The following is a 21,533-nucleotide window of genomic DNA, read 5'->3' as shown; positions in this document are numbered from 1 at the left end:
GCTGCGGGCAGCGGGAGGCGCGCCCGGAGCGGCGGCACCGGCACCGGGCAGGTAAGGCAAGGCAAGGCGGCCTCCGGCCCCGGGAGGGGGTGGCTGGTCCCTGCGGCCCCGCCGCTGCTCCCTCCACGGGGGGATGTGTCCGCGCCCCGCCCCGCCCCGCCCGGGGGTCCCGCCGCCTCCTCGGGGGATGCTCGGGGCACCTGTGGCTTTGGGAACCGGGGAGCGGCTGCGCTCCGGGGTGCGGGGCAGGGTGTGTTTGTGTGTGAGCGTGCGTGTGCCTGGAGGGTTTTGGGGGAAAAGAAGCCCGAAGCAGGCAGCCTCCTCCTCCTCCCCTGCGCGGAGCTCGCTGCTGCCCTTGCCTTCAACAAGCGCTGGTGTTTGGGGGTGCTGGAGGTCGGGGGACATGGGGAAGTTGCATCCCGGATGGTTAAAACTCCACAGCTGCCCCCTTAGTTCAGCTTGTGGAACCGGGCTGGACAGAAACTTTGAGCACCGAGGCCTCGGCGCTGGCTGGAGAGCAGGGTTTCTGCGCTTAGAAAAAATCGTGAGGTTTCAGTATTGTTCTTTGTTCCGTTTTTTTTTGGGGGGGAAAAACGCAGGGGTTTATAGAAAGTCTCCTGGAAAGTTAAGGCAGGAGAGAGCTCCTGCTCTCAAGAAAGGCTGACTCGCTGCTGGGATGCAGGAGACTGATGGCTTTGGGGGTTTCCAAGCAGAGATATGAATCTGGATTTCCCAAATCCCATCCTTTTCTCCCTTCTCTGAAAAACGTTATTTTGAGCTTGAGACACCAGCTTGGTGCTTTCTAGCTGAGGGTGTCCCATTGGTTGTGGCTGTGGTCTTGTATCCCCCACCTCCCACTCTGGTAGCTGCAGGTGAGTGTGGGCTGCACGCCTGGCTCTGCAGATCCACCCTGTGTCCTGCTTGGATACATTACCAGTTATTTATCACCAGGTACCATTTCTGCCTGGATGCTGTGTTAGCTCTGAGCTTGGTGGGGAGTACAGCCACGGCAAATGGAGCTGGAAGCAGAGCAGCGAGCTCAGTGTGTGGTGGAGAATGCTCTTAAATCCTCAGCTGCTTGTCTTCTGCATCCAGCAAGGACCATGCTGCAGGCTTTCCCCAGGGCACCTTTTATCTCCATCCCATCTCATTTCTTCGAGGGATCCTCCTGCCAGGGTCAGCCTGGGTTCCAAGCGTCCTGTACTGATCTTATACTGGAGGGAAGGCAACATGAGGTGCCTGGAGGTGCATCTCTCACCCCTTGCTCTGCACATGGATAATGGGTAGCCCAAGGTACAGGGAGCCTGGATGGCCCTGCTGCTCAGGGTAGCAGTGAATTGAGGAGGAACAGATTTTGGGATACAGGTGAGAGCAGGTACCACCTGCTGGCAGCATCCTTGGGGCAGCAAGGACTAGGGCAGGGGAAAAGCAGCAGAGTCAGGCATGGATGGAGGTGCAGAGCCTGATCCAAGTGCTCACCACTTAGCTCCTGCTTGGTGCAATATGTTGCTACAGGCACATCTGTCCATCTGTCCTGGTGGGATCTATTTCCCCCTGTCCTTCCCAGGAACATCAGCTGCCTCCTACTTATTTAAACAGTTCTTTCATGGGAATCACCTGGGGCTCAGCTCCAGTCCCTGAACCAGGCAGTGGGGCTGTAAAACTCAAGAGGGAGTGAGGGATGCTCTTTCAGAAACCCTGTCTCTACCCTTAGGAGTGGGATGTGAGCTCTAAACCCCTCCTGCAATGGGTGTGTGTGCACAGGTGCTGCTGTGTGCGTGGGGGCTGGCTCGCTCAGGGCTGGTGCTTGCCAGCAGCCATGTGCCAGAACTGGTTGGGAAAAACTTTCTTGCTGGCACCAGAATTAAGGATCAAGTCATGAGTGAAAGGAAAAGCAGGTTTTGAGGAAGCCAGCAGGGCTTGCTCTAGCAGGCCCTGCTCAGAGTAGAAATCAAGTGCCTTTGTCGTGTTGTAAGGACACCATGGTGACACATAGGAGGAATAATGCCATCTGCAAAGCAGTGACACATGAAATGGGGCAAAGTGACATGACCAAGGCACTCAGGAGGTTTGTGGCAGACTCAAGTCCACCATGCCATCAGCACCCCAGTCCTTGTATGACATGACTTAGGTGTGGCTTTGATATGGCCACAAGCCCAGGAAAATCCTTGCCCAGCTGCTGTGTCCACCATGGCATTTTCTGTTCAAGGGAGCTTTCAGCTGGTGATGGGCAACTACCGTGGGTATTCTCAAGCTTCTGAGGTGGAGGGAGATGGAAACCCAGAAGGGTTTCCTGTCCTTACTGAAGGGACAGGTCAGTACCTGTAGCAGTGCTCTCATTTTTAGGGAAAGGAGATGCTCCGGGTCTCTGTGCCAGCAGTTTATACAGTGCTTGTGAGAGTATGTCAGTGGAGAAGATTTCTGCCGGGGGTGGGGCCGGGGGAGGTTACAAAGGGCGCTGCTGGACAGATTAAGCCCACGCAGGAGAGTTTAAATCTACTTAAAGCCTTTAAGGGAGGATCTGAGCTTGTTCTCATTTTTCATGCCTGAGATTCGCCTGTGAAACCAAGCTGAGAGGTGGATGAGGTGCTCATCCAGAGGGGAACAGCTGACCTCGAGGAGGGGTTTCAGGCCATGGGGACGTCTCCAAAACTGTATACCAGCCTGTACCATGGGGCACGCTATGTCTGGACTTTGTGCTGTGTTTAGAGATTAAATCGTATTGGGATAGCCAAGACTGCGGGTTCAGGGCTGTTTTGGTCCTGGGTGCCCCCAGGAGTGTTGTAAAAAGGCAAAGGGAAACAGGCTAAGGGTGTTTGTGGGACATGGGTACGGAAGAGTTAACGTGGAAGGACCAGTCTCTTCGATCTGGTGCTTGAGAGGGATTAACTCAGCCTGGAGCAGGTGCAGGGAAAAGGGCTCTGAAGCTGCTCAGAGGGATGGAGAGCTATTATACGAGGCTATAAAAGCCTAGAGAAACAAAGGCAGAGAGGGGATGTGCTTGCTGACTCCAAATACATCCAAGGGGTGAACTCCAGACAGGCAGAAGAGAGATTTAAACTGGGGGCAGTGTCAGTGCTGGGGTGTGAATTCATTCAGTTCAGCTTAGGAGGCTTATCTAGAGGCTCTGCAACTGTGTCACATCAGAGGAGAGTAGGAGAGTGTGAATTAGAGCACATCACCTCTCTTGCAAGGTGCTTGGCTGTGATATAAGGAGGTCTTAGCATTTGTCAGTGTAGGAGGCTGGGACTCTGTGGTCCAGACACCTTGTCCTGGTGTCTCCTTTGGGAAGGGCTGTGTTAGCCAAGCAGGTCTCACCATCTTCCTGATGTGGGACCAGACCAGCCATGAAGCAGAAGCCCAGCTGAGATAATTTTTTGTCTTTGATTATGCCTCAAAAAAAAAAAAATGAATCCATCTCTCCCTTTCCTGGTTGCTGTGCAGATTAATAACAAAGCATCCATGCTTTAAAGAAGGCTTTGGCTCTGATCCCAAGAGGAGATTTAGACAGTATTCGTGCTGGGGTATGATGATACAAAGAACGGGTGCATCCTCTAAATCTGCTCACGCTTGTGCATTAATTATTGGATGTTTTTGGCTGTCCAGAGATGCCAAGATTCTTCTCCTAATGCCTTCTCCAAGCAGGGCAGCATCAGGTTAATACAGAGAGGAGAAGGATGCAGCTGTGCCTTGAAATCTGGGATCAGGCACACTCTCTCTTCCTCCTCACTAATTTCCAAAGGTATCAAGTCCTTTTTCTGCAGATGTGCAGAGGTGAAACCCCTTCCACAGAGAAGCCTCCTCAGCCCACAAAGAGGGATTCGTTTTCCTCTGCTTGTGCTGTGGTAGTGCAGGGCACACTTGGACACCATTTACTTACTTATGTCTTCATGCCTTCACCTGCTCCTCTGAGGGGCTGTGGGGCACAAAGCCTTGACAGTGGGCTTGTACTCACCTGCTCCAGGCAGGATGGTGCTCCTGCATCTCCCAGCCCTGCAGGCAGTGTCACGGGTGGGGAATAAGGGGCGGTGATTACTCCGGCTCTGCTCACTTCCAGTTGATTACCCAGGGAGAAAGGGCCAGGCTCTGGGCACTGCAGAAAATGGACACAGACCCAGTGGCTTCATGGAAGCTACATTTTTCACCAGTCAAGCATCTGTCTGGCTGCATTAACCCTTTCCTGCTCTGAGCTCTCCTTTTCACGCCATGGAGGCCTTTCATCCGTAGCTTATTCCTGCTAAATTGGCTGACACTGTAGGAGGCACCCCTTCAACATAGGGGAGACTTCTTGAGGTTGTGGAGAGAAATAGGAATGGTTGCCACTGAGTTTTTCACCCTCACTGGGAAAAAAATCCTTTCTGCTCCATACTCTGTGGCCAAGGATACTTCACAGTTTTTTGCCTTTTTGCTTGATGCATTGGCTTTTTAGCCAATACTGCAGATCCTCATGCTTTGGGGATCTTCCTGGACTGGAGATGTGACAGATGATACCCCTGCAAAGCCGTGCTGGGAGCCCGCGGGCTTTGCAGCATCTAGGTCAGAGACTGGCTTCTTTGGGCCTGGTCCAGCCCTTCAGAGGGGCTGGACTGTTCTCCTCAGCCCCTGCCTGCAGCTTTTGTGTCCCAGTTCAATAACACTTTGATGCATTTTCCCTTAAAATACTCCTCTGGCAGAGAAAAGCTCTCCCCGCCCCTTGGTTTGCCCTTGTGCAGAAATGTCCAGTTTTAGTCCTTCCACCATCCATCTGAGCATCAGCTCTGTTCCTTCCTGTCCTGTGACTTCCACCCATTGGGGATGAAGGTTAAAGGGAGAGGGGACTATAAAGCATCCCAACCACCTTAAGTCTGCCCCTTGCTAGGAGGCTGGAAATCTTAATGTGAAGCTCTGAAATGATTGTGGGAGAGGGCTCCTTCTCTGCACCATGCAGGGACTTTCTCAGCTTATCGTGGCCCCCAGCAGAAGACAGATGTGTTGGAAAGACACCAGAAGAGGCCATGAGGATGGTCAGAGGGCTGGAGCACCTCCACTATGAAAACAGGCTGAGAGAGTTGGAATTATTCAGCCCAGAGAAGAGAAAGCTTCAAGGAGACCTTAGAGCACATTCCAGAACATAAGGAAAGCAAAAGAGCTGAGACTTTTTACAAGGGCATGGAGAGATAGGACAAGGGGGAATGGCTTCAAACTGACAGAGGGCAGGTTCAGATCAGATGGTAGGAAGAAATTCTTTCCTGTGAGGATGTTGAAGCACAGGTTGCCCAGAAAAGCTGTGGATGCCTCATCCTCAGCAGAGTTCAAGGCCAGGTTTGATGGGGCTTTCAACAGCCTGGTCTAGTGAAAGATATCTCATGGCAGAAGGGTTGGAACTTGATCATCTGTAAAGTCTTTTCCAATCCAAATCATTCTATGGTTCTATGATTCGATGAAATTTTCTTCTTACCTGGCTGCAGCTCATCCTCATGTGAGGGAGACTGCAGCCCTAGTTGATTCCTTCAGGGTTTATCCTGTAACCTGGACATGGCTATCAAACAAGGCTGCAGCAGACCAGGGCAGGGCCATGCTTTTGCCATCAGGAAAGGAACACAGAATATTGCTTCCTATGTAGCTACAGCATGGCAGGCAGCAGCAGGTCTCTCTGAGCTCTGCTTCTGCATTACCTTCCTGTAAACCATGATGCACTGTGCTTTGGTGGTTGTTGCTGGAATGTTTTTGTTACATCTCCAAGTAATCCATACAGTGATTTCTCTGGGTGACAAAAGGCATCCCTCCCTTGCAGCAAGCACCCTCCGTCCCAGTTTTCATCACATTTCCACTGGTTTGAGCTCCCCTGACTCCAAGTTGCAGGATGCAGGTGGCTCTGGTTGACTCAATCCCTTCACAGTCCCTCCACCATTTCCTCCAGTCCTGTACAGAGATGAAGGATGCATATCTGTTTGTCTCTCAGGGTTTGGGGTTCATTTGTTTTTTCTGAGGCACACCCTGGTAATCAAAAGCTTCCTATGAAATGTTTGCAGGCTCATTGCTCCCAAATCCTTGAAGAGCTGGTCCTACCAGTTGTCTGAGCATATGTAAATATTGTGAAGATTGCTTAGGGGTGATTAAGGGAGATGATTTCTCTGCTGAGCAAAGGGAAGCCTTGATTTGATAAAAGCTGCAGCTGCAAACTCTACTTTTTCAGAGCCAGACCACCCTATCCTGGATGAGTGCAGGATGGGGATGGTGGCCATTGGCTGCTTGCCCTGCAAGTGTTGCCTTTGGATCCTGGCAGGTCTTCATGCAGGAGCAGGAGAGGTGATTTATTGCATCTAACACGGGGCTGCGTCAGGTTCCTGTCCCATGGAGGGGAGTGAAACTCCTCCCTGTGTCACAGGGTGTATCTCATGCATACTCTGCAACTCGCTGCTCCAGCTCAGAGCTGCTGCAACATGACAGTGTCTAAAGAGATACAGAGCAGGGACTTGTGGCAGGGTGATGTCTGGGAGAGGAGGAGGGGGCTTAATCCTGATTCCAGAGCTCTGTGCTCAGCCCACACTCTCCTGCTTGGTGCTCAGTGTGGGTTAGGAACATGCTCTGAGCCACCTCCTGAAGACAAGCCAGGCCGTGCAGAGAATCCAGACAGACATCAGGGCAATGATGGGCATTTTAGTTTGGGTGACAGCAGGGTGATGGATCTGGCTGGCAGCCATGGCAGCTGGAGCAAGCACCAGCCATGCTGGGCTGCAGCAAAGCAATAGGTCTTTGTAAGAGGAGATATCCTCATCTGAAAAGTGAGAGGTCTACCTGTCTGTGGCAGAAGGTGTTGGACTTCATGACCTTTAAGATATCTTCCCACCCAAACCATTCCATTACTCTGTGATCTGGAACACTGAGTGGGGAAAACATGCAGTGCTCAGCATTGTGACCTGTATCCATCTCCCTGGAGGAGAAGAAAAGCTTGTGTCCAGTCCCTGCCCAGAGAAAGCAGCAGCCTTTCTGCTCCAAGGATTGTATGGCAAACTCTTACCTCTGTCTAGAGAAGGGCAGCACTGCTGAAATGAAGGAATAATGGGGGGAAAAGCTGGCTGGAGGTTGGAAGAGTTGCAACATCCAAGGCAGAAACAGTTTGAAGAGCTCAAACTAAGACAGTGAGAACTTACATTCAGACCTTTCAGCTTGTAAGAGCTGAGTGGATCCAGTAACAAGGATTTCTAATAAATCTCACCAACTTGAGGTGGTCCAATCTGCCTAAGAGAGGCCTGTTCAAAAGCACTAGCACTATGAGTTGCTGCAAGCCTTTAAATATAACTTTCCTGCTCAGGATGCTTTAGAATAGTCCCAGAAAGAAAAAAAATTCATTTAAGGCAGAGAGGGAAAAGGAGATAAATATAACTTAAATTAATTTTAAACTAGCAGATCTTGTTGGGCGATCCTGAAAGTTTTACAGACAAGGAGAATGTTCTTATCAGTCAGTACCCAGGTGTGGTCTGATATTTGCTGTTGTGGCTTTGGAATTTATAGGATGTGGGTTTCAGGAAGCAACTGGCAAGGGGGTCGAGGGACTGTCAAAAAGAAACTGAACACAGAGGACCCAAGTCAGAAGTGCCTTGGTGCTTTTATTCAGGTTTGGGTCAGGCAAAGAGAAAATTCTAAAATGGTTTCTTAGCAAAAGTTGGGAGTCTTGGCAGAGGTTTGAGACCTGACTTGGGCCAGCAGCTGTAGGGCTGGGGCAAAGCCTGTGGTGTGGAGCCTGTTGTCAGAAGCAGTGGGGTGCCTCCATCAGCTTGAATTGCAGGAGGTGATCCTATCCTGCTTGAAATGGAGCAGGTCAAGAGATACATTTCTGGAATGGCCAGGAGTCTCTCAAGTGGAGACCTGAAGGACTTGCCTGCAGCAAGGGATGAAGGTGATGGAGAGAGAAGAAACCCATTGCCTTGGGGATAGTGTTGTTATAGAATCAAAGAATGGTTTGGGTTGGAAGGGCCCTTGAAGACCCATCTCATTCCAGCACTCTGCCATGAGCAGGGACACGTTCCACTAGACCAGCTTGCTCAAAACCCCATCCATCCTCACCTTGAATACTCCCAGAGAGAGATAGGACATGTTATGAAGTGAGCAGGGCTGAAGCTGCAGGAAGGATGCTCTGAATCAGCCAGAAGGACAAACATCACAGCTAGCCTGGGAGGGATGATCTTGAAGGGCCCAGCTGCCTCTCCTCACTCTCCTCCAGAGTAGCTGCAGCCCCGTTATCTCTGCTGCTCCTCCCGCCCGTCTCTGTGCGTCGCTTAGAGTTCAATTGCTTTAATCATCCCAGAGGCTGCGGAAGCTATTGAAAGCAGAGCATTTGCATGGAGACGTGCTGCATTTTATCTGCACTAATGATGAGTTTTCTGAATGAATTTTCCATTTCCATAGTCTCTCAAATAAGCACCTCTGTGACCCATAATGCCCAAGAAAAAGGCTCACACGGCTACGTCAAGCAGTACCCTGTGACTCTTCTGTCCTTCCCTCTGTCCACCTCAGAAAGGTGCAGGCCTGCCTTTAGACCATAATTTTTTTGCCCAGCTGGCAAGGAAGACAATGTGAGTGTATTAATGTGGTGCAAGGCTTCCAGTGGAGTCAGTATGACTGGATTTAAAAGAAGCTGATCTAGCAATTCAGTTAGAAACACTGAATAAATAATAAAAATACATTCTCAGTCCAATCTTGCAAAGATAGCATCCTCTCCTCTCCTCTCCTGGTGATCAAAACGGATGCTATAGAAGGGCACAGCAGCTCTGTGACCTCATAGGGTTTGTGGTTTGTGTACAACATGATCCTCATGTGGGGTGACAACCCTCCTGGGCTAAGTAGGAGCCATGTAGTAGGATGACCACAGGTGCAGGTGGCTCCATTCTGTATGTGTGAGCCTGCTCTTCCTTGGTTGTATTTTTCCAGTGCCTGAAAACCTGGTCTGCGTGAGCAGTGTCATGTGCTGGAGAAGGTTCCTGCCTTCTCTTGCACAAAGGTGTTATTTTGGAACCTGCATTAGCTGCTGAGTGAGCTTGGAAGTTGCTCTGTGCTGCTCCTTGCAATTATTAACCAGGGTCAGGGTGTGCTGAGGCATGAGGGGTTAGTGAAGTCATGGTTGTCTCCAGGGATGTGGCATTGGAAAAGCCCTTTAATTCACCTTTTGTTATTTGTCCTGCAACTCCTTGTGATCTCCAAAGGTTTTTAACCCTGATGTGGCCTGGGAAACAAGCCTAACATAACACAACAGTAATGCTGGCTTAGGGATCAAACAGCATGTGGAAGGTGCCCAAAAGTTAGCTTCTACATTCTCCCCAGACCAGGAGTGGATTGGGATGAGCTGGTCCCTGAGTGGTGAATATATTCAATATATCTCTGCTTTCCCCCAGCCAAGGCTGGCTGCCTGGTGGCATGTTACTGCCTTGTTCTTTACACTTTTGGGTCTGTCCTTCTGCCACCACCTTTTGCTGTTGTTCCATTCCTATCCCTGCTATTCCTGCATCCCTCCAGCTTCCTGCATTTTCTGATCCAGTGGGAGATGCTGCCACCAGCTTTGCTTTGAGCTTGTTACTCCTTCCTCTGCCAGGATGCCTTCAGACTTGTGTCTTGGTCCCTTCTTATCTTAGAGTCTGCTGAGGGAAGGGCCAGTCTGGCTGGTGCCACGAGCCCGATTTGTGTCCAAAGCTCTGGGCAGGCAGAGCTCCAGCCAGCACAGGATTATGAGTGTGTTCCCAGTATGGGGCTGCCTTTTCTTCTGCAGCTCCAACATCTGACTGTGTTTGCAAACGGTGACTCATAGCTGCAAGGAATGAGGAACTCCCAAGTCAAAGGCCTCTGTCCCAGTGTGAGTCATCCAAGCAGAAAGGGAGCTCCTGGGCAGCACACCCCGCTGGCTCCTGAAGGAGATGGGTATTCAAGGATGCCCAGACCCTCTGTTAACACTGGCCTTCCCAGGAAGAAAAGATCTCAATCCTGCACAGACATCCAGACCCACTGACTGGCTATGTCTCTCCCTGTCCTGTCATCTCGCTTTTAAGCAATAAAGGAGTGATGTTCTGGTGGAAAAAAATCCAGAGGAAGTAAAGCCAATGTGATAAAAATCACTGTGCATTGCTGGAAACAGCCTCCAAGCGTGACATCTTATCTCCAGTTGATTTTGTGCAGACACTGACAGCCAGGCTTGTTTTGGTGATATGGAGTCACTTGCAGTAGATTTCTGCCAGGATGTGTGACCCTGCCCTTTCCCTGGCCAGGGTGCAAATGCACTTTTTAATGAAAGATTGCTCTTGATTCAGACAACCCTAGAATGGTTTGGGTTGGAAGTACCTTAAAGACCTTCTAGTTCCAACCCCTCACCATGGGCAGGGATACCTTCCACTGTTCCACCTTCCAGCATGCTGAGAGCCCCATCCATCTTGGCCTTGAACACTTCCAGGGACTGGGCAGCCACAGCTTCTCCAAGCAACTGTGACAGTGCCTCACTCCCTTCAAAGGGAATAATTTCTTCCTGATATCAAATCTAAACCTACTCCCTTTCAGTTTAAAGCCATTCCAGATTGTCCTATCACTGCATGCCCTTGTGAAAAGGACTTTTTTTTTGAGTTTATTTTCAGTAATAGCCAGCTGTTAGACAGCATCTTCCTTTGCAGGTCTTGGAGTGCTTTGTGGAAGGGACCAAGATCTGCAGAATGCAGAGGGAGAGTGATGCATTTTCTTGCTCTGTAGAGGAGGAGGATTCATCAGGGAGCATTTACTGTACTTACATGCTTGTGAAAAGCCAGAGGGTTTACTCACTTAGAATAAACACCCCTTAGCCCCTTATCAGGATGTTGTTTTGGGCTAAATCCACCACACTGAATAGGGAAGCAGCTAGTCCCTGTGGTTACTCATGCAAGATTAACCCTCAGGCTGAAAGGTGCCATGTTAAGGTGTCCTGATTTGGATGCTATTTGTGCTGCAGCAAATCACTGATTAAAATCAGAGCTTGATAGAAACATAATTAAGAATAAAAATTATTATTTCACCTTTAGCCTAGTGGAGCTTTTAGCTCTTAAATGATAACAGAGGTATGACCTGATGAAGAAAAGAGATAAAGGCCAGAAGGGGACATTCAGTGCTCTGTTCTTCAACAGTTTTGTTTCAGCAAATAACCGCTGTAAATGTTCAGTAATTTGCATTTTGGCTAAAACAGCTGCTCTTTAAAGATGTACAACTGTGCTCAAAAACATCTGGACACGAGCTACCTGTAACTTCCCATGGGAATTAGCTTCCCTGGTTAACCACAGTCAATTTGAGAAGAAATGATGTCTTGTTTTCTAATTTCCGTCAATGCGGTTTCAGCTTCCCCTCCTTGTAGCCATTGCTAATGCAGGATGCTGCACTGTGCTGCTGGCTCTGGGCCATATGGGGTGTAGAGAAAACCTTTGGTGTGTGCACAGCTGGCAGTGGGAAAAGGCTTTGGGAATGGCACAGGCACTGGCACAGTTTGCCCAGAGGAGCTGTGTGAGGAGAGTTGGAACTAGACGATCTTGAAGGTCCCTTCCAACCCAAACCATTCTATGATTCTAAGATGACTTGGGGCTTTTTTTTTGTTCATGGTTGGCATAGAGTTGTTGGCCAAGAGGTGTGGAGTGCTTATCTTGTGTTCAGTGTAAACAGTGAGTGACAATTCAAGTGTTGATACAATCCTTGTATCAACAGGGTTTCCTCTGCTCAGCTGGACTTCTGTGTTGATAGTTGAAAGGATAACCCTGGTGTTGCTACATGTCTGTCAATAGAAACACCCAAGAAGGCTGTAAAAAATTATTTAAATAACATATTAAGAAAAAGCCTGCCAGCTGCTCTGAACACCTGCTACTGAGCTCCATAACACTGCACCTGGCTGAGGACTGGGCAACAACATGCCTGGTTCCTGCTTCATCTTCTTCTTGGCTGCTCCTGTGCTTTTGCAATGTGATATCAAAGGCCTCTCCTGTTTAGTGGGAATGGAGCTGAAGGGCAGCAGATCCTGTCCTTTATAACAAAGTGTTTTATCTGACCTGGAGGCAGGCAGCTGTAGGATCTACAAGCAAGGAGGCTTTTCTCTTGGCCGGGCTGCAGCCTTGAGATAACACAAGCTTGGTGAGCCCATGCCAGCCATCTGAGAAGCCTCTGTGCTGGAAGGCAAGGATAGGAAGATCTTTGGAGGGAAGGAGGAAGAGCCTTTCAGCAGGTATTTGGTCCTGGCCAATGGAAACACTTTCAATCCTTCTCCCTGTTACAGTTCTTAGAGCCATGACTGTTACCAACTGGCAGGAGCTGGAGCTGGAGCACCTGGATGATGCTGGAGGTGAAAAGGGGAGTCCACCACACCCCTGAGTCTGGCTCAGTCTTCCAGCAAAGTCATTTCTTGTTTAACTCCTTCATGGCAGGACTGAGGCTGTGATCAGACCACAGTTTATAAAAATTCATGCTAAGAGTGGTGAGTGCAGATTCCTCTCCCCACTCACATGCAAACACATGCATATGCAAGTGTAGGGTTGTTAATTCAAATCAGGCATGAAAACACCCAGTTCTTGCACTCCTGGAGCATCTGAGCTTGGTCCAAGAAGGCAAAGACTAATTAGACAGCCTCTGGGCATTTTAATGTGACAGAGGTGAAGTTCAGCCTGGTAAGCATGAAATGCTGCAAATTAGAGAGAGTAATGAATTTTAACACTGCCCTAAGAACATTTCCTCTGCCCCTTTCTTTTAATTATTTTGCAAGGTGGTGGGGTGTGGTTTTTTTTTTTTGTTTTGTTTTGTTTTGTTTTGTTTTGTTTTGTTTTGTTTTGTTTTTAATGATCCTGAACAGTATCCCTTCTCCTTCTGCTTGGCATTTCCTTTGCAACTCAAATCCATCTACACACTGTCATGTGAGAGTAGCCCTGCAGCGAGGACAGATGGCTGGCAAGGTGACAGTCACTGTAGGGTGGGATAGCAGGGCAAAAATCAGGCAAATTCAGGCATCAGAAAGGCTGGAACTCCTTCACTGAGATGACCGTGGTCCTCTCCTCCTAGGGATGGACATTGCACAGGGTGTCTTGTGGAAGTCAATGTTGCAGGGATCATTGGAAAGCACAGCTCCAAGCTGCAGGGGGTAGCAGTAATTTTATGAATGAGTAGCCAAGTGCCATCCCTTGGCCATGGTACAGGCTGCAGAGCAGCATCCAGCATCTCCTACATCGAACCCAAAACCCCTGCTTTTAACTTGAGTGTGGCTTTTAAAAAGGCACCCAACCTCCCTCCTTTCCTCCTTTCCAGGCTCCCTTCCTAATCCCGCTGGTTTTCTCTGCACAGCCTCCCATGGAAATGTCCTTTGGTGTCTCTCAGCCCAGTTCATGCACCAGTCCAAGCAATTCATCTTGCATGTCAGCTAACAGCATCTCCCTCCTCTCTCAGCCTGTTGAATTCCTGCAAAAGGCAGTTGCCAACCATCCTTTCCCAGCACTGCTGCCTTCCCTGTGTCTCTCTGTAGCAATGGGTGCAATCACTATGAAAGTCTTGGCCTGACTGTCACTCAAAAGGGGCTTGTTCAGTGCCAGGGATGTCCCCATGACCTCCCTGGGTACATCTCCCTTATTTTTCCCCCTTCCTCTGCTGGAGATCTGAAGGCCAGTGCCTTCCCCCTTCCCTGGCCCTCTTAGCAGGATGGATTGGACAACTGGGTGCATTCCCTGACTGCTCAATGAGGCTGTCAGCCTTTCCACAAGGAGTGAATTTGGTGTATTATTTGGGGGGTTTATATCAGGCTATTTATTTTTAAGGCTTTTCTGAGGGCAGGTGATACATTTGGGCCTTTTTGCAACATCTGGGATGCTACAAAGCATCTGGTACTGATGGGAGAGAGAAAATCCCCATAAGCTGCTTTCACAACTGCTCCTCAGTAGCACAGACCTGTGGAGCAGCCAGCAAGGGGATTATTTTGGGTTCACTTAAGCTCTGAGTAATGAGCACTTGTGTTGCTAATCAAGCTGATAAATGTTGTCAATTAAAACCTGTGCTTTGCTCTTCAGCTTTCCATAAGTGAAGTGTTTTTGTCTCTCCCAGAGGACAGAAGGCTGGCTGGGTGGGCAATGCTTCTGGAGCATCAGAATGGGCATTAGTTTAGCACTCAGACACCTACTTTTCTTCAGCTAATCCTAGTGCTTTATTAACAAGGGATGTGACACTGCTACTTAAATTGGTGCCAACCATAAGTGATCATATAATCCTTGGGATTTTGGATGTTTACAAATTAGCTGCTCCCAGTTGGCCATTATGGCAATGTCATTATCCCACCACATGTTAGGATACCACAACAAGCATATGGTTTCTATATGTCTCACTAGGAGGGATGAGAGGTCAGCTTGCTGGATGCATCCACCCACTTGATGGGTACTCTTAGTTTTACCATGTTGGAGACTAAAGCTGGGATTAAGTCACTTAGGGGCGTGCTTTAGTGGTGGACATAGCAGTCCTGGGTTATGGTAATGATTGGCATAGGTGATCTTAGAGGTCTTTTCTGACCTGAATGATTCCTTGCATCCATGGTTATGTGGCACACACATTCCCATTTCTTTAGAAAATGACACTAGACATTTCCAGACTGAGGTCACTAATGGTCAGCTTTTGAACCAGGACATCCTGTTTTGGGGAGAGATAAAGATTGTACATGAGTGTTATAAATGAATACAGAGAAACTTTAGGGAAGGAGTTTTGAAAAATGTCTGTGATTTGGTATTGGGGAACTATGCAGAGCTCCCCTTTTCCTTGTGCCTGTGCAAAGGGGTTGGTACTCAGTGACCTAAAAGCAGGGGTGATGGAGCAGTGATGGAGAGGTGCTGATCTCTCTCTGGGGGGCATTCGAGCAATGGTTTCCTGCTGTTGTCTGGATTGCTAAATTCATATCTCTGCCCTGCAAGCAAGTCGCTTGTCAGGAAAGAATAATTAATCCAGAAACATGTGGTGATCTGCCAGGAGACCTTTTTTTTTAATTAAAACCTGATCAGATAAAGTCTGCTGGCAAATTGGCATCTCTGACAAAATCATGAAATGCACGATTTTGTGAGTTGACGCCCTGTGGTGGGGTAGGGCTCAGCCCCCAGAGCTGTGCACACCCATCTTGCAGGGGGTGTCTTTTCCTCCTTTGCCTCTGAGGTCTGTGCTTTTCTTGAATGAGTTACAAATTTGTTAAGAAGCAGGACACCAGTTATTTACTACTGCTGTGCCTGGTTTGGTGTTGTTTGGCCAGCTTGGGGGGTAAACAGGAATCCCAAGCCCAGGGGATCAACAAGGTACACTTGGGCTCAGAGGTGGTTGTCTTCAGGCACGATGTCTTGGTGCTGCCACTCAGATGGTGCAGAGGAGGACTGAGTGTCCCTGGCCAGACCGTGCCCTGTCTCATTCCTGCTGTGCCTGTCCTGCAGACCCGGTGGGGAAGGATGTTTTCCTCCGTGAAGCCGTACGAGAACCAGCGCTACGCCTCTCTGAAGAAAGAGTGCCAGCGGCGCAAGCAGCTCTTCGAGGACTCGCTTTTCCCTGCCAACGATGACTCGCTCTTCTACAAGTCAAGGATTCAGGGCATCCAGTGGAAGCGACCCAAAGTAAGTGCACCCATCCCTGTGCCCCTCAACACTGTTTTCCACCATCTCTGCTCTCAGGCAGAGATGATGGAAAGCATCCTAAAAATGCACAGTGCACCCTTCACCAAGGCTGTCAAGCCGCAGTCGACATCTCCTCTCCCCAACAGCATTTGTTTATCCAGACCTGATATTGTGAGCCTCTAGGGTGCCAGGAGGACTTTCCTGCATCCAGTGAAGTCCAAGAGCAAAGGAGGCTTTTCTGTGACTCAGTTTCCCCATGCATAAATCAGAGAGATGGATTGCAGATGGGTTGGTATTGTGTACTCCTGTTAGGCTGATTCAGAGTGTTATCTCTGAATCACAGAATGGTTTGAGTTGGAAGGGACCTTAAAGATCTAGTTCCAACCCTCCTGCCAAGGGCGGGGACACCTTCTGCTAGAATACTCTTGGTGGTCCATTTGGAAAGGGAAAAGAAGATAAGCTTTGGGTAGGTGAGGTGGTTTGGGGATCTTTGGGGAAGAGGGTGGTTGTTCCCATCCTTCCTCTTCTGTGCAGAAACCATGTCCTCTGTCTCTCCTCCGTGCTGCTGTGTCTGTCATGAAGGCAGGTTGTGGGAGGCTGGGGATAACATTACCTGTCCACAGTGTTGCCAGTCCCTCTTCTGGTGTCCTCAGTGCCAGTCCAGAGGATACACATCAGGACCTGAAGGCACTATGGGAAATTTGTATGTCTTGTTATGGCTGTCTGCCTGGAGTTGACCATGAGAGCAGTGCTCTGACTGCCATGAAGCACAAGGAGTCCCAGGTAGCAGTGATAATTGTGGTTGGGGAGCGGCAGTATCCCAGCATCTCACACACCTGGGTTTCCTTCCTTCCCTGTGGGAAGCAGCAGCCCTCTCTGCTCAGCCTGTGCTTTTCCACACGTGACTTGGTGGCATTTGAGTGTTGTAGGGTTGCCTGAGCTGCCGTCGTCGTCGTCGCCCCCGTTGACAGGCCAGGAAATCAGCTGGCCTTCCACAAGACAGTGCTGTGCCTGTCTGGGCGAGGGCAGTCTGGAGGGGGGTGGACAAAAGGCTTTGTGTGAAGGGAGAGATGGAGCTGAACTGACTCTTGTTGTATGGCCAGAGGGGCTGAGCCCCCCAGCATCTCACCAGGCTCCCTGTGAGAGGAGGCCTCGCTTCCCTCTGCTCTGCTTTTGTGTCTTCCACTCCAGCTCTGCCTGGACACTGGATTTGTGCAAAGCCCTGTGTGTGTTTTAGTTTATTCCTCCTTTCTGCTGGAAGGAAAAGAGGCTTTGTGCACAGCTGCCTTCTGGAGACAGGGCCGACCATGTTTTGGTCTCACTGTGGGGGTCAACATGTACACACTTTGCACATTGTATTTGTACAGCAGACAGGTGATAGCTGAGACTTTCTAAACAACTTTCTCTGGGACTAAAAGGTAGGGATGTATTTGAGACTCCCTTGCTGGTTTGCAGCCAGGTCACACACATTACTTCAGCCCCATGTCTAAAGACAGAGGGTTGGATCTCTTTGGAGACAAAGATTGCTTGTGTTCTGCTGAGCTTTGCTCTGTCGCCTTTTCTGGCTTTCATCTCACTTGCACCCCTTGGTTTTCAGGCAGGTATTATCCTCTTGCTGCCTTGTTCTTTAGAGCATGAGGTCTTGCTAAGAAAGCTTTCTGAGCCTCACCTGCAAGGTGTCATGCTCACCTACTCCAAACTCATCCCTGCTGAAGCACAGAGTGAATTCAAACTTCTTGCAGCCACCCAGCTCTGCAGTTTCATAGGAACATAGAACTGTTTGGGTAGGAGGGGACCCTTAAAGCAATTAGCATAGAATGTTGAACGAGAGCTCTTTCTGGCATGGGCTGTCAGTGGGAATGGAGGCTGGAAGTGGGTCCCATGTGCCAGGAAGGTCCTGTGGCTTAACAAGAGACAGAGGTGGTCCTTGTTTAGCTGCCTCTGCACCAGATAAAAGGAACTTTGCCAGCAGTGTGGGCATCAGAAGGAATGCATGCTGAGCAGTAGCAGACTCATGATGCCACTGTCTGGTAGGATTGTTTGATCAGACCTACTCAGCTGCCTTGACCACAAAATCACCATTAAAAAAAGAATTTGAGCTCACACCTGCCTGGTTTGCTGCTGAAATTTCGAGAAGCTTCTTTCTTAAAAGCATTTCTCTATGTTCTTTCTCTCAATTGAAATCTCTCATTTCAGCAAAAGTAACTAAATTTCACAGAGAGAGTTGCTTTGTGCCAGCAGACAATGCAAAATGACATTTTTAGTTGCTGGACCTGATTCTGCCTGAATTCATACTGGCTTTCTAAGGGAGAGAGTCCAGGAAAAATCCCAGCATCTTCTGCAAGAAAGCAATTGCTATCTGCTTTTCCAAGTTAATGCAGGATTCAGTAGAGTCCAAAATGTCCGTGAAGTTTAAATCAACTGTTCTGTTTGTGTGCTATTGAATGGCATGGTGCAGTTATTAAACCACAGCATCTTGTTTCTATTACAACCAGCAAATCTCTTAGGCAATCACAGGCAAATCTCTTTAAGAAAAAAAAGCAAGTAGTAATACTCCCAGCTTTTGGCAGATGCTGTTTTGGGGATTTCCTTACCAAGAAATGGCATCCCAGTCCCAGGAATACTTTCTGCAGGGAAGGCATGGTGTGTACACACTTTTATCTCTCAGGGCCATGGCCATGGGTTGTTTTGGAGAGTTTCAGCTAAAACTGTGATAAAACATAAGAGCTCATCATGTCTGTAGCTTTGTGAGAACAGAGTGGGTGGAGAATGGAAATAAAAGCTGCCCATTATTAAACATAACCACTTGCTTTCATGGAAAAGTTGTCACTTGTGATCTACGGAAAGAAATCAGACTTAGGACATAAATTGTGCCCTGAGAAGCTGAAGCTGCCCTGTCTCTGGAAGTGCTGAAGGCCAGATTGGATGGGCTTTGAGCAACATGGTGTAGTGGAAGGTGTTCCTGGCCACAGCAGGGTGGTCAGAACTAGATGATCTTGAAGGTCCTTCCCAGCCCAAACCATTCTGTGATTTCTCAGATCAAGCACTTGCATGTGAAAAGTAACCATAATGAACTCACTGGGGTGCTGAGAATGCGCTTTGGCAGAGGCAGGATCTTATTTCCGTGTACTTCCATGGTGCTAGCATGGATCCAAACAGTCCGTTCTCCATGTGTGCATCTCTGCTTTCCCAACTATTCTTCCAGCATCCTCTCTGTTCCTCCATGCACTCTGAAAGCTTGAGGCTGCTTTGGCAAAAAAAAACCCAACAAAACAACAACCCCCCCAATCTCTGCAGTGCTTTCCCTTTTGCTTGAGGTTTTTCTGAGCAAAAAGGAAAAGGAGAGGCAGATGAACAGCCCTGGTCCTTTCCCTGGTCAGGCTATTTTGCTTAAACTTCCTCCTGCATCCAGCACTGCAGCCTTTCCTGGAACGGGCTCAGCATTATTATTTCCAGCAGGGTGTCCTCCCTCCCTCCCTGCTTTCCTTGGCCTCCAGCCCTGCTCTGGATGCCAGATCTTTGCAGAGGGAGCAGCTGTTTGAGCCCTCTAATCGTGTTTTGGCTCCGGTGGTTGTTTGCTGGACGCCTTCGTGATGCGGCCCAGCAAAGCCAGAAAGCCAATTACTGCAGTGCTTCGTAGGGAGGGAAACCACAGCATCAGCCTGAGCAGGGAAGGGGGTCCTGAAGAGCCCTGTTCAGTGAATCCACTTAAAAACAAAGCTGGCTGCTTGTTGCCTAGCCAAAGCAGATTTTGGAGATCACTCAGGCAGCATCAGCGGCTCCTTTTGGCAGCAGTGCTCGGCTGTTGCATTAGAAATCAAACAGAATTTTTGAGCTTAGCCCAAATCCCAACACCTTGTTCAAGACCTCTTTCCCTTGTGCTCTGTGTGGTGCCATGCAAAGGAGAGGGAGATCTGTATCCAGGCGAGTAGTAACATTCCTAGTGGAAATCTCAGCCTGATCCTCAAGCTCTGAGTTTTGCCCTCCTGTTTTGGGACAGAAATGCTGGCAGTGCACCTTGGAAGTGGGAGGTTTGGTCTGTGCATTGAGTGAGCTGGTCTGGATGTTTGGGAGGTGGGAAATAAGAAGGGGTGGCACAAAAATGAGTAGAAGGGGATGGATGAGGTGCAGGATGGATGGCAAAGATAAGGGAAGATTTGGGGCATCTGTTGTGTCTGTTGATCCCCTGTGAAAAAAACATGATAGTCTAAGGTAGAGGAGAGTCATCTACCCTGTGGGAGAAGAGTTAATATCTTCTAATCATCACTGTCCCAAGCTCTCTTCTTGGGTACAGAGTGCTTCCAGTGATGCCATGGGATTGCTACAGGCTTCCATTAGGGTCTGTCTTTAATACCTCTGGGCCTTACCCAGGGCTTGTTTTCTCTCTGCAGCAAGAGGCCCACTTGGTTCAGGTTCAGCCCACCAAGCTATGACCTGCTGCTGGGACAGGTCACCAGCCAGGACAAATTTGGGCATCACTGCACCTTTCATGGGAAGCAAATGAAGCCTGGTGAGAGGCTTACATCCTGCACAGGTGTGATGTTGAACTACATGAGTCAGGTTGAGCATGGAGATGTTTTTTTCCTCCCTGTTCTAGGAGTCAGGTGGGCTGCTGTGTGCTGGGTGTATTCCTGTCCACGATAGTGTGCTGCAGGCCATTGCAGGAGCACCTCATTGTCCTCCCTAAGATGTTGAGTGGCTGGGACATGAGATCCCAAAGACACTTGGAGGGTTTCAGGTGAGATCTCCATGCTGAGCTGTACCAAAGGTGCTGTAACAAGAAGCTGTGACAAACACAAGGATTTCCAAGCCAGCTGTTGTCACAGTGACTGTGTGGCTCGAGGTGACGTGTGGTTGAACCTGAGCTGCATCTCTGCACTGTGAGTTCAAACCTGTATGGTTGCAACCACCACAGAAACTCTCTTGGATGAAGTCTGTACCCTCCCAGTCTTCAGGGGAAGAGTTTTTCCCTCCATGCCTGTTTCTCAGTATTTTTATCTCTCTCCAGTATTTACTTGCAAGTGCTGAATTATCTCTGCAGGAACTAATTGTCAGGGGAGATTGTCACTGATTAAAGAGCATAAAGGTAGGTTCATGCTAAATGGTAATATTATTTTGTCTGGATGAAGGCGATGTCATTTGGAGGGGAAAGCCTAAGAGAGTAGTTGGGGAGAGAGAAAGGCCAGGTGTTTTAGTTGTGGAAGCAGGAGATCTTAGGGCACCATGGCATTTTCAGCCCTACTGTCGCATGGGACAGATGTTCTCAGTCACAGCCCTGAGGTTTTTTTCCAGACAAACAAGAGAAATCTTGTTTTAGAAACCAAGAAAATAGGATTTTTTAATAGCCACTCCCTGACTGCCTGGTATATATTACTGTGACTTGTGTATAGGGGTTTTGTCCATTCACAGAATCATAAAATGGTTTGGGTTGGAAGGGATCCTAAAGATCCTCTAGTTCCTTGGGCAGGCTGCTCAGAGCCCCATCCAGCCTGGCCTTCAGCACTTCCAGGAATGGGGCATCCACAGCTTCTCAGGATAACCTGATCCAATGTCTCACCACCCTCACAAGGGAGACTTTCTTCCTAATATCCAATCTAAATCTACCCTATTTCACCTTAAAGCCATTCTACCTTGTCTATCATTCAGGATACATTATGTCCATTGTCTCCTGAACTGGATGCTGTTATCTTTGGAGGAGATGTTGCAGGATGGAAGCCATCTCTTAGCTCCCCTTTTCTTTACATTATTAAGCACTTAGCTCTTTTGTCTTGCTGAGTGAGGATTATACAATCAATCCCCTTGGGGGTTTCCTTGGAAGGAGAAAGGAGTCAATGAACTAATTCACTAAAAGCAGGACCAGCACTTCCCTGGCCACAAGTTTCTGCATTAAAAGGTCTTTTCCCCAGTGTGTAGTGCAGGCTGGGAAGCTGACAAAAACACAAGAGTGAA

At 48.9% G+C, this 21,533-nt stretch overlaps 1 protein-coding gene across 1 annotated transcript in view; it reads left to right on the top strand.

Moving 5' to 3' along the window:
• Positions 1-21,533, top strand: part of CAPN5 (calpain 5) — a 52,739-nt gene continuing 31,206 nt past the window's right edge. The window contains exons 1-2 of the mRNA XM_083854698.1: positions 1-51; positions 15,408-15,584. Coding sequence (XP_083710824.1) covers positions 15,423-15,584 — 162 coding nt within the window. The 5' untranslated portion in view covers positions 1-51; positions 15,408-15,422. The remainder of the gene's footprint in view (positions 52-15,407; positions 15,585-21,533) is intronic.

The sequence above is a fragment of the Zosterops lateralis genome, assembly GCF_965231275.1.
Source record: "Zosterops lateralis genome assembly, chromosome: 2".
Taxonomy (NCBI): domain Eukaryota; kingdom Metazoa; phylum Chordata; class Aves; order Passeriformes; family Zosteropidae; genus Zosterops; species Zosterops lateralis.
Note: the sequence above shows the minus strand (reverse complement) of the source record. Positions and strands in the feature narration are given on the sequence as shown.